Source organism: Lissotriton helveticus, chromosome 5_1, assembly GCF_964261635.1.
Source record: "Lissotriton helveticus chromosome 5_1, aLisHel1.1, whole genome shotgun sequence".
In the NCBI taxonomy this organism is placed as follows: domain Eukaryota; kingdom Metazoa; phylum Chordata; class Amphibia; order Caudata; family Salamandridae; genus Lissotriton; species Lissotriton helveticus.
Window position 1 is genome coordinate 1,630,621,889 of NC_136065.1, and position 13,839 is coordinate 1,630,635,727.

The 13,839-nt window shown below is 45.4% G+C and overlaps 1 protein-coding gene across 2 annotated transcripts in view; it reads right to left on the bottom strand.

Moving 5' to 3' along the window:
* Nucleotides 1-13,839, bottom strand: part of LOC144755665 (receptor-interacting serine/threonine-protein kinase 3-like) — a 267,630-nt gene that overhangs the window by 43,547 nt on the left and 210,244 nt on the right. For both annotated transcript variants that reach the window (XM_078644833.1, XM_078644834.1), the window contains exons 8-9: nucleotides 10,268-10,445; nucleotides 6,232-6,350 (exon numbers count right to left, since the gene is read on the bottom strand). In XM_078644833.1, coding sequence (XP_078500959.1) covers nucleotides 6,232-6,350; nucleotides 10,268-10,445 — 297 coding nt within the window. The remainder of the gene's footprint in view (nucleotides 1-6,231; nucleotides 6,351-10,267; nucleotides 10,446-13,839) is intronic.

Genomic DNA, 13,839 nt, shown 5'->3' on the forward strand with positions numbered 1-13,839 from the left:
GTTTCTCTTCTCCTTTCCTTTTTTAGGTGAACCCCTAAAAGTGTTTTGCAATGTTTCTCTATACAGGAATAAGTACTTGCATATGTCTCGCTGACCATGATGTAAGTACGAATGCTTGACCAAAAACAACAGTGGGGTCCAAAGGACTCTATCCACATGTGTACTATTCCTATTGGCAACTAATGAAAAACCAACCACTGTCCCGAGTATGACTTCTTAAAATAATTAAAAAAACATTACCGGAGGCATCGCAAAATAACACACATTTATTTCTATATTTTTCGAGCCGGTTAAAATCCTGATGGCTCTATACCAACTGTGTGCATTAAACGATATTTATGATGGAGGCATCCATCTGTAAGGTACAATATCAGTCCCTTTTCTACCTTCTTGCCGTCTGTGAAAAGACGTGAGGTAGTAGCCGCCCCCTACTGCCAGGGGCAGAGTCAGCACAAGGAGGAAAGGATCCTTACACGTGGGTAAGAATTTCGTCTAAGTATTACTCCCACGGAGTTTCTCTCCGTTTGCAACTATTTAAACGTATTCTATATATCCCCATGACTGCAGCACGGACTACTTAATAGCGACCGTCTGCACCCTGAGGAAGAAATACAAGCCCTTAAATAAGGTATGATTTTTGTAATTATTCCTGAACACCGCGTCTCCTTGCTTTATCATAATGAGTAGGTAAGTAGAAACCCAAACACGATATTTTGTGCAACGATGATAGGATGTATGACATTGTTTCCTTGTGTTACCATTTTGTTGTGTCAACTAGGAGACACTTAATAAAACCCCGCTTTCTGATTAGCCTAGTATGAGCTACATTTTACAATCCCTAGTTTGTTGAATGATATATTCTCCAGTTTGAATATGCTTTCATAGACCATAGCAGCTGTATCATTACGGCTTTCGGCACGACAGGTAAATAGTATTCAATATAACCAGGTTGATTGGATGCTCCATTAAGCTGTGAAGAAACACGTATGATAGACTCTAGTTAGACCCCTATGATAAGTCTACAAAACACGCTTCTTTATTAAGTCCTTTCACGATTTTATTTTGTACGTCACGAACAGCGAAGTGACATAGACCCACTTATACTTCTCTTCTTAGCTCTACCGTGTTCCTGTGCTCACAGCGTTCTGCACCTCAGCAAACAATGTATTTCTGCTAAATTACAAAAAGTGTTTGTACCTGTGCTATATGCCCATGTGTTTTCCTCAACGAAAAGTGTGTTGTTGATTTATGTTCCCTCAATGCAGGTTTTCTCAGTCTTAACAAGGAAAACTACACAAATTGTGTAAGTACCACTTACTGTTTGTATTGTCCTGACGAAAGCTCCACAGACCCTGTTGGGCCAAGGGGAGCTGAAACATGTCGACGTTCTTCAAGATAGATCAGGTAATCCAGTAACCTGATTACCACATAGATCGCAGATTTTTTTTTATCCAACAGTGCCCACCTCTTTAAAATAAATTCAGATTTTGGTGTGACACTGCTTTTTAACTACTCATACTGTTTGCTTTTCACATCACTCCTCTGTTGATGTTCCGGATATCTCTGGACACTTCTACTTTTACCAGAGGTTGCCTCGGGCGAGGCAGGCATAAAGCACTTTTGAAAAACCCAATGACTATGCCATGACGCTTGATAAGGGGCGGATGAAAACCATACACCGCATCGAAAAAGATCTGAGCGTCTATGAGGGTTTTTCAGAGATAACTATATAACCAAAGGTTATAGTAGATACCAGTGTCCATTCTATTTTTGATTATTGCAGTATCTAGTCAGGGGAACTGAATGGACTTCAACTCCTCTCTGATGAATGAATGTTGCCCCACCAATGCCACGGGCCCACGGCCCCATTTAGACATCAGTCTACTTCTCACGCTAATTCCAGCAATCAGACTCCTGATTGGAATGGAATTGGCGTCAGAAGTACAACGAGGAGGAGGGACGCTGAAGGGGGTGGGGCTGCTGCAGCAGCACTCAGGCCCAAGGTGAGTGACAACACACTGTGCGCATGTTCATTTTTGGGCAGGTCTTTTTTTAATACCAGCCCGAACATGCGCACAAAGCCTTCCCCTTAGGAGAGCGAGGGTTGCTTCATTCGCAGCCCCCGGTCTCCTAATGGGCAGAGAGTGACCCTGCTCCAGGCCAATCCTGGCGCTGCTGGACTCTGGAGCAGCGTCTGGATTGGCTGATAGCCTGAGAGGGCTTGCCAGCCAGTAGCCACTCACTCAGAAGAAGACGACGGACAGTGAAGGCGCCAAACGCGGACCCGGCCCAGAAGCAGACAGCAGAGGTGGCGGACCCGGTCAGTTAAGTTTAAACTTATTTGTACTTTATTTTCAACCCCTGCGGCCCCCCACCCCCTCGCGAGTCCCCCCTCCTCCACCCCCTTCGCGACAGACCACCCCCCCCTGCGAGAGACCCTCCGCGAGTATTGCGACCCGCGACTCTAGTTGGGCAACTTTAACATCACATCAGCTAATGTATTTATTTTCTGAGTCTAGTCATTCATGACCCTATATTTTTTTCATGTTAATTGTGCGGCCGGTGTGCTGAAAAACCCCTTCCATTCTCGCAGTGAAATTATGTTTGTTCCTTATAAACTAGCTTTTTATTTTCACAGAGAACTGTGTCCACTGAGGTTTAATATAATGTGTATTTATCAATTTCATTACATGGTTTGGTAGATTCATTCCATTTGAATCGTGATAGTTATGTACTGATTTCGGTGCTTTGTGTGTCATTGTTATGTTGTTGTCTCGTCGCCATGTCAGAGTACTGAGGGTGCGTAAACCCTGTCGAGGCATCTGCCTAGCTCAGGTCTTACAAGGTTTAACTATTTCTTTGAGGATGTGTCCAAGTCCCTCGTGGTACGATGTCCGTCCGATGTCTAGGGGTCAGTGCCGAGCCAAGTAGTCGATAGTCTACTGAAGTCGACTACAGGACAGGCCTTTCATAGGCGAATGCCTTTCTCCATACGTCAGAAGGGTAGTCCTCCTCTGGCCAAAGTATTTTCCATACCCAGCTCTTCTAAGACCTGCACATAAATGGTTTGTTGGGCTGCTACCGTTTTCAAATGCAAGTTAACACAAATTGTGTTGGTGGATATGTGGGTGTGTGCTTGCTTTTAATGTGCACTTGATTGTACAAGTGTGTATTGAAGACCGACAGTAATTTATTTGTAAGACAAGTGTGTGCTTGTTTGAGCGTGCACACGTGTGTCCACGTATGTGTATGGACTGGAGAGCCGGGAATGGGTACTACTTGTCTGTGTAAGTCAAGTGTTTGCTCGCTGAGTGTGCGTGCATGTGTTTTCACTTGTGTGTATGAAAGAGAGACAGTAGTGTGTGTCCATGCGTGTGGAGACATTCATACAATCTGCTTCTATTGTACTTCTATTGTATACATATATGTGTGTTCATATGTGTGTGTCTGAGCAAGACAAATGTTTGTCTGAATGAGTGTGTATGTGCGTGTGTACCCAGATATATGTTTCTGTATGTAAAAGAGAAATGAGAATGCGCTGATATATGCATATGTTTGTGTGCTGAGAGAAAGCAACATTTGTGCAGGTTTTATATGCCTGGTACGAATTAAAATATGCATTTCAAAACCAGGCTGTGAGCGATGTGCAGCGTCAGCAGATACGTTTGGAATCAGTTTCAACTATGAGAGCGTCTGTACTAGAAAGCCAATTGTACTGTAATTTTCACAGTCAGTGGAAAACTTAAAGATTTAAGCTGGCAGGCATTTTTATCTAACTTGGCAAAACAGTTGTGCATTCCGCTTTGACTGCACACACTTGGAACATGTGCGATCTGCATCACAGCTTCAGGCTCTGGTTGTGTTGATAGCGACCCCTGGGGCCCCAGCTGACCTGTAAGTGTGTTTTCAGGCTCTGCTTTTGATGTATATTTTTATTCATGAGTTGATGGTATTTACATGGCAGAAAGAGAAAAATGTGCTGAACGCTCACTGGGTAAAAACTATGTAAAATTGGCAGGCAGCAGGATCACTGAGTTACACTTCAGGTTGGTCTTGTGTGAAGCACATGCACAAGTTATATCACCTAATACTTCCAAGGCTAACATTTTATTAAGTTTTGTCTTTCTGTATAGACACTTTTTTTTGTTCTTTTTAGTTTCCACTTTTATAATCTCGCGTTCTCTGTTTTCAGTTCGAAATGCTATACACCTAGAGATAGTCATCCAAGCGCTGAACAGAAAAATAGTGAAACAATCTTCTGAAATGAAATTCTTCTGACCCAGTTTTGTCAAAATATCATGTAAAAACTATCTTCCAATGTAATCCTCCTCTAAATACCTCTGGCAACTGCACACCAAGCTTTGTCACCCAAGTATCTTTGTTTCAGTTTCCTTTTTTAAATTCAGAATATATTTTTCACACAACTGTACTACAATTGCAGTTTGCAATTCTGTTTTGGGCATTCCCTAATTATGATAACCATATTTGGCCCTTTGACTTTTGAGGTGAATACGTTTCAGTCGAGCATCTAAAGACAATTTGAATTCTAATGTGTGCTACGTAGACACTAGTAATTTTCTTGAAAATGCACCATTTGTCCAATCTTTTTTCAAAATGTTGTCGGGGAAAAAAAAACCCGATTGAACCCTCCGTAGGCTGTTACGTAGGTTGTTCAGGCTCGCTCGCTGCAGTAAATAATTATTTTACGGCTCACCACTTTCAAATCTCACCAGCCGCCACTGCATACATTGCCACTTTTCTTTGACAAATAAAGCAAATACAAACATGTGAGGAAGGGAAAGAGACGAAAACAAATGGATGGGTAGGAATGGAGAGAACATAGAAAGGAGGGAATCAGGATTTAGAGATGACACTATAAAATCTTAAAGTAAGTAGCCAGCTCAAAAGAGCATGTTGATATAAAATATAATCAATGTGACAATGCTGATTTCAATAGCGATACGTCTGAGCCAATGGGGTGTTTTTTTTTCTTTATATCATCCATATAAGCTCACCAAATCAAAAGATGAAAAGTGATTCAATAGATTTTCAGTTCACTTAAGAACTGGACCACTTGGGAAATTCTGTCGACGGCCTTTTGTAAACCTGTAATACATCTTCATATATGGGTACTATACGTTTTGGTTTTAACCAGCAGTTAATACAGTAAAGTAATACAGTATAATGGAGTGTCTTCCACATCCATCTTTCTAAGTATAAAAACAAACATTTGGGTAGCACATTCGCTTCGTAATCATTGGTTAGACATAGAGTTTGCCCAGTGGTGGGGAAGAATGAAACCCTCCCGAGGTGGCCTTCCTGGTGTTACATATGCTTCCGTTCAGCTGGGCCATGCCTTGCAGTTTGGACTTATCACAGTGGAGTCGCAGAGGGAGACTGCACCACAATTGCAATTCGAAAGTAAGCAGTTTTTATTAAAGTTCCTTTCCTCTTATTTATTTATTTAGTTGCTCCACTTTGTTCTACATTTTTCACCATAAAGTCTAGTGTTGGTGATCTGGAGAGCTCAGCCTAAAAAGGATTCTAGATGAGTTTCAGGACAGGCCATAGAGGTAATTATCAGCCTTTCACATGGATGTAGAACTGATAGCCCTACAATGTACAGGCAGCTGTGCAACCCTGTCCTTTTCCACTTTTTCCTGACCAATCCTTTTGCTTTACCCTCCGTGAACTAGATAGTCTGTGCACTTATTACATTACCATAGTAGAGTACAAACCTCTGTTGGTCAGAGGACCCACCCTTCCTAGTAAAGCGTGGCTAAAGGGCCCTCAAATCATGTTCCTGCCTTACTTTGGTGCTCAGATACAGTGTGGCAAACCCCCATTCTCTTATAGAGGAAGCCTTCACTGCTGACCCCCTCTCTACTATATCCAGGGACTCATCTCATTATCCAATGGAGATCAATAATACTTGTAGCTTTAGGGCACCAGTGCTAAACACTTGTAACCATCAGGGATGCTGCCCAAGGACCACTCACTACCCCAGGAACCTTAGAAAGCGGATGGTATTTACAATTAGGTTTAATGTTAAAGTCAACACCTGGCTTGAAGAAGAAAAATCAAAGAGAAACAGAAATACAATCCTTCAAAAAAGGCAAAAACAAATGACAAGGGACCTTTCCAATATATAACAGACCTAACTGGCCCTCTAAGCTGCGGTCAGGCACAACACTGGAGACATGTTATAACAATGGGGTGTTCCTTCTTAACCTGCTGTGGTGTTTTATTGCCCTTCGAATAGCTGGGGTCTGGGTACGGTGTTGGAGCGCAGGCTTCTTCTCTGATGGGTAGTGCTTTTTGATCAGTGCTGGCACCTGCGGGAACTGCACCTGTAAGAAGCACAAACATACTTGAGCGTAAACTCTTCTTCTTAGGATATATTTGTAGAAACACACCATGCAAATGCCACCTGGCAAATTATTACCCGTATCCATTACTCACTCGATCGCTTTGCTGTGGATTTGAAGAGTGGATGCCACCTCTGTAGGAATTCAGAGGTGAGTGCTCTCAACCACGCACCTTTCACAAGAACCAGATGCACACCCTAAATTACCAGGCAAGCTAGAGGCAATTCAACTCACAGCATATGGTGCACAAGAAAACTCGCTCCAATTTGGAAAAGGCCTGCAAAGCCAAAATGGACACAATAGACTGGGCTATAAGTCGCAGTTCGTTTCTCCCACTGAATGTACTGGTTACTCGTAACCCAACATAGTGCTTTCAGAGGAACCTGCATATGATGTTACAGTTAATTTCCGATCTGTGATGTCTTTTTACCCCTCGAGCTCGTAAGATGCACACATGCACTGACGTTGGGGGGCACTGAGAGAAGGGGATCATACCCATCCTCATTTTTTACCAAGTGATCCATTTTCTACATCCTTTAGAACATGATCCGGGAAAAGGCTTTCGCGATCCCTGGCTCTAAGGGCTTAGTCAATGTACCAACGCAAGACGGAAAGTCAATTGCACTGCAACCACTCCACAACCGACTGAGCAGGACTTGAGTGAGATGTGTTTTAGGTAATGATCAGTTATACAAAGTATCACAGCGATAGTTTAACCCAAAGCCCTTTCACATTAGAAAGGCACTTAAGAACACTAGGAAACAATGGATATATTTAAAAGACTTACTTTAAAATCAAAATCCTAGCTATGTGGAGTAACGATTATAAAGAGAAACAGAGTAAGAGCTGCAACGTTTAGGAGTAATGTGAACAGCAGAAAATATCACAACATGATGCCTGTTCAACTTTACATCAACCCTACCCTCATATATCTGTCTTACTAAGCAAAACGCAGCGCCAAAAAGAAGGCCTAATTCCACTTCAAAACTATACTTTGCTCATAACTCGATAATAATTGTTCTAGAACACAACTCAGATTTAATTCTGTGGACATTCGAGCAGACTTGATCCTCACATTGCAATGAAAGTGGCATTATTAAACGCGCATTTTACTTTTGTCAGTCAGACTTAAAATGATTAATATATGTAGCCTAAAGAGGGGATACCAAAAAGATAAAAAACATGAAAATTAAAAAACAACCACAAATGGAGGGAAAAATATATTGCATATCTCTGAAATGGAGACAGAATCATCCAGTGCGAATAAATCTGGACTTCTCACACGTATACACACACTGATTATATTAACATACATCATTTCATCTCTCCTGAAGAGATTTTGTAGCACAAAAATGTATTTAAGCATTATCCATGGTGGATAAAGGCTTTTCAGTGAGGTAGTATCAGAGACAAAAGTTCAGTACACAACAGTCGACCCACAGACACAATTGTGTATGTCGAGTGCCTATGATTTAGTTAAAAGAAGGTACTTTAATCTCATCACAAAATGAAACACCATACAGGCCAACAGGAATTCCCAAGTTAAAGGGTCGTAATCTTATTTACAATCTTCAGTGATCATCCGGTCTGGTACTCTCCACCTTTTATTGGGTTTTTCTAATGTCTACAACCCAGACATATAGCATGGGTGTAAGCACAGATTAGGTGCAGTTCGCGCAGAAGTATCACAATGGCTAGATGGATACATCAGTTCAAATACATTTCACCAATTTTAGTTCACATGGAGATGAGTTTTAGGTTTGTATGGCAGGTCTTTATGATTGTAAGCACTCACTACACTAACCATTAGGCAAAACTTTTACATGCTCATATGGACATGCAGTTCCGGTGGTTCCATTCAATGGTCTATTAGCGACTAACTGTAAGGGCTGCAGTGGTGACCACACTCACAATACAAGCCACTGGGAAGGAACATCATGGCATGCTAACACAGCGACACTTGTCTTTTGCAGTAGTAGCCTCCTAGGCCAGGTGCAGACAGGGACTGGAATACCACAGGTATGGTCTCCAGGCTGGGTCATCAGAAGCTGTGAGTCTGTCAGCTGCAGCCTCTGTCCTAATCAGGGTCAAACATAGGCAGCTTCAGTCTCTTGGGCACACAGCAGGATGAGGAGCATCATGATGATGCTCAATACTTAAAAGACTTAGTGCGGTACGCAGTAGGATCTGCTCAGAGCCCCCTTCAAAACATAGATCGCTCCTGGCTTCACTCCTGTTTGGCAGTCAGCTGCCTCTGGGTGTTCTCCTCCTGGACAGTGTCTCTTCTTGCTGGGAAATACACTATCCTTCCCTCTCTCTACAGGCAAGCATCTAGACTCTATCCAGACCCTCCACAGCTCCAGGAGAAGTGCAGGCTTCAACTGATGGTCCCTCACACCATCACTTCTGGGGGACTAGCGGTCATACAGAGACCAGCTCGAATCACACAGACTTCCTTCAAGCACTCTGCAGAATACTCCCTTCCTTAGTCAAGAAGAAACTGGAATGAAAATAATCTGATTTGGATCCCACCTTTATATTCATTTCCAGACAGGAAATGTAAATCCACTCTCCGGGGTTTCCAAACTGGCTTGGTTCTCTTTCAAGTGACACTTTCCATCTGTTTCTCAGACACCGACTTAGTACAAGCTGATGGATCTCACGGCAGGTTTTTCAATGATGCGGTTTCCAGGCAGAAATACCCAAAACAAGGGTACAACAGAGTACAAGATCTCTGCATATGGCTGTTATTAGTCATCCTGAAACAGTAATCAGAGACAGACTCGTGGAGCAACAGAAACTGCACTCCCACTCCTCACCTTTACAATCCACCAAATGGCAGTGCTCAGGAAGAATTATTCATCAGTCTTTTGCTGAATTCCTAGATCACCCTGTTCCATCTGCCCTCACTTCAGTGTCGATGTCGCCCCCATCCAGCCACATTACTGCAGACAATACATTTCTAATGTCTGGGGAAGCTGTATTCACCCTCCATCTTGTGCCATGCGAAACCAGGGACCATCCAAAGTGGCTCCCACTGGCCCCAGTACTTAAGACTCTCACCACACACACAGTCCTATTACCATGTGTATCTGCTACACATCCACTGCACAAACATACATTTGACACACATAGGATGTCAGTGCAAAGGTCTGTGGTTCACATTGCAGAATAACTTTTTACAAGAGGGGTGAGTAGACTGCACTCTCTCCTGACAGAGACAAAGATACGTTCATATTAAAGATTTACAAAAACTCTATGCAGCCACCACTGCTTTATGTGACTTACCAAGGACATGGGCAGACCTGTGCCTACTACACAAAGGCATGTTTGGTGAATGCATCCAAGTCCTATATCAGGTTCTGGACCACAATTAGCAGGGAGAGGCCTCTGAGCACAGGCCAGATTAGAATGATGGTAGGGTCAAACAAAATGTCAGGATATCAGTTTCATATGCTCTCAGATTGTTCAGAGCAGGGTACAAGCCCCAATTACCATGTAAGTGACATTACCATCCCAACATCTTTCTTCCTTAAAAAAAGGCACACCTTTTCAGAATGATGGGCTTACTAATTTGTCACATAATCCTTTTAAATCTTCTCCAACCAGAGCAGCAGAGTACAGGATTTACACCCAATCTATGCATGAACTCTCTGAGAGAGAGTCCAAGGAAGAGGTTGAGACTTCATAAGTTCTCAAATTTAGTGACTAGTCTCTGTACCTGAATGTTCGAACTGGAAGAGACAAGTGTCACATATTAACGTTGTACCTAGGTCTGATCCAACAATCCTAGCCTTTCAGAAACACTGACCCTCCATTTAATCCTCCAGACATTCCTTAGAGGTCTTTTCGGTTATAGTGGCAAAATAACAAATCTTTCCTCCAGGGTCAGCACTCACCAAGTTCCTGGATGGGCGTACTTGTGAATTGCATGGTCAGGAACTCCTCCATCATTTGAGACATGTGACTGTCAGAGGTGGCGGTGCTGGATGGCATTGAGCTATGCCGGATTCTGTTCGAGGTGCCATATGCTTTTTGGGTACCTGGATCCTCTCGGGAAGGAGCTACCATCTTCACCTGAGGAGAAAAAGGCAGGTACATACATGGGTTTGACTGTACAGGATGGTTTCTGAAAACATGACAGCTCAATATCACCTATAAATGTCCGTTGACTGTGCAGGTATTTCCCATACGTAGCTCAATCGACTTCAATTGAGAGTATCACACTATTTTTGCAAACCCATAGTGATTAACGGACAAGGGGTAGACTATGCTCGTCAGGGATCAATCAATGCTCATGCACAATGACTGTTCCATAGGTCCTACTCTTGGTGACCGTCCTGAGCTCCTCAGAAGCGGTCGCTCCTCACGCTGCTCCCTGCCCTGGATCTGGTATCGTAGCGCTATAGTGCCAGACTGCTCTTTACCTCTGAAATTGCTCTTTACCTCTGAAATCAGTTGCGCTTTGCTCGCATTGCTCCTGCATTTATTTGTGCCTGAATGTAATTGTATCGTAGCGCTATACTGCTGAGCTGCGCATTAATTGATACTCGATTGTGCATTGCTGCCTTTACCTGCTTGATTAATCTGTGCCTGATTGTGCCGGAGACGCTTCCCTTTTCATAGCGATTGTTCCCAGTCTCATCCTGTTTGGCCTTTGGCTTGCTGCCATTTTGTTGTTTGTTGTTGTGCCTCCCAGCCCGGCCCTCCACCCCGCTCCCGCCTCCCAGCTGCCCCTCCCTCGCTACGCCCCCCCCCCACTATCCACTTATGTCAGATGCACTTGCGCGCAGCGTTCACGCGCAGCGGACGCGCTATATGCGCGCCGAAGGCGCGCCAAAGGTAAGCCCGTCTACGCCCGTCCGCGCATGGACCGCGCCCAGCGCCATAACCCCTGGACCCTGCAAAATCCACTCCTCCCGCATAACGTACAACGCCGCAACCCTTTCAGCACTTAACCCCGGCCGACTCCCAACTTGCTACCAAGCCGCCCCAGGACTCACCCATGGACCCTTCACCTGCCACTCCTGCAAGTTCGACTGCATCGGGACCCGCACCAAATCCACACACTCCAAACAGAGCTCCGACACTAACCACCTGAAGTGCATCCTGCTCAACACCCGCTCGGTCCACAGACACGCCACTGAACTTTGGAACCTACTCGCCACCACTTCGCCGGACGTCGCCTTTCTTACAGAAACCTGGATGAACGCCTCATCAGCACCCGACATCGCCATAGCCATCCCGGACGGCTACCAGATCATCCGAAAGGACCGCATCAACCAAACAGGAGGAGGCATCGCCATCATCCATAAGAACACCATCCGCATCACAACCAGTTCCGACGATAACCTCGCAGCCACCGAACACCTTCACTTCCAGATCCACACCGACCCCAAGACCACACTCAGAGGCACCCTCATCTACAGGCCACCAGGACCCCGCACACAATTCAGCGAAGACATCACAGAATTCATCAGCCCACACGCCCTCCCCTCTGAGGACTACATTCTACTGGGAGACCTCAACTTCCACCTGGAAAAGAACAACGACAGCAACACCACCACCCTTCTGGACAACCTCGCCAATCTCAGACTCAAACAACTTGTTGAAACCCCCACCCACTATGCCGGACACACGCTCGACCCAATCTTCACCTCCAGCAAGCACATCTCCTTCAATCACACCACAGCTCTCCATTGGACGGACCACAGCTGCGTTCACTTCAACTACAAAAAAACTACGACCCACAACCACCCACAACCAATTCCCCGCAGAAACTGGAACAAAATTACCACCGACCAGCTCTTCACATCGCTCCACCAAAATCCTCCTGCCAAATCATCGGACCCAAACCAAGCAGCCACCAACCTCACACAATGGATCACCCACAGCGCGGACGAATTAGCACCCTTGAAAAACCATCAAATGAAGCAAGGCAGCAAAAAAGCCCCCTGGTTCAATGATGACCTTAAGAAATCCAAGAAGATCTGTCACACCCTCGAAAAAGCCTGGCGTAAATACCCTACCACTGACACCCTGGCCACCTTCAAGAACGCCACCCGCAAACACCACCAACTGATCCGATCCACCAAGAAATCAGCATTCAAGGATCGACTCGACAACAACGCCCACAAAAGCAAGGAACTATTCAACATCGTCAAAGAGTTTACCAACCCCACCGCCGGCACCAACGACATCACTCCCTCCCAAGACCTCTGCGGCTCTCTAGCCTCGTTCTTCCACAACAAAATCGCTGACATACACAACAGCTTTGGAGACCAGTCCACCCCACCCACCTACGAACTAATACCCCCCTCGAACAACCTTTACGCCTGGAACCCAATCACCACTGAAGACACCATCCGCCTGATGAACACCATCCACTCAGGATCGCCAACCGACCCATGTCCCCACCACATTTTCAACAAAGCAGACTCCATTATCGCACCCCTTCTCCGAGAAGTCATCAACTGCTCCCTCAACTCCGCTACCTTCCCGGAAAGCTGGAAACATGCCAAACTCAGCGCCCTCCTGAAGAAACCCACAGCTGACCCCACTGAACTTAAGAACTACCGCCCCATTTCGCTCCTCCCATTCCCTGCCAAAGTCCTTGAAAAAGCCGTCAACAGTCAGCTCGCCGCCTTCCTCGAATCCAACAAATCCCTCGACTCTTCACAGTCTGGCTTCCGAGCCAAACACAGCACCGAGACCGCCCTCATCGCAGCAACAGACGACATTCGAACTCTACTGGACAACGGAGAAACAGCTGCCCTCATCCTACTTGACCTCTCCGCAGCCTTCGACACAGTCTGTCATAGCACCCTTATACAACGCCTCAGCAACATCGGAATACAAGGAAAAGCACTGGACTGGATCATCTCGTTCCTCGCCGGAAGAACCCAGAGAGTCCGCCTCCCTCCTTTCAGATCAGAGGCCACCGAAGTCATCTGCGGCGTACCACAAGGATCATCTCTCAGTCCCACCCTCTTCAACGTATACATGAGTCCCCTCGCATCCATCGCGCGCCAACACAACCTCAACATCATCTCCTACGCAGACGACACCCAGCTGATCCTCTCCCTCACCAAAGACCCAAACACCGCCAAAACCAACCAACACGAAGGGATGAAAGAAGTAGCCGAGTGGATGAAGAACAGCAGTTTAAAACTGAACTCGGACAAAATGGAAGTCCTCATCTTAGGATCATCCCCCTCCGCCTGGGACGACTCATGGTGGCCACCGGCCCTGGGAACCGCACCCATACCAACGGATCACGCACGTAACCTGGGCTTCATCCTGGACTCCTCCCTCTCGATGACCAGACAAGTCAACGGCGTATCATCATCATGCTTCAACATCCTACGCATGCTCAAAAAAATCTTCAGTTGGATCCCCACCGAAACAAGAAAGACGGTCACCCATGCACTGGTCACAAGCCGACTGGACTACGGAAACACCCTTTACGCCG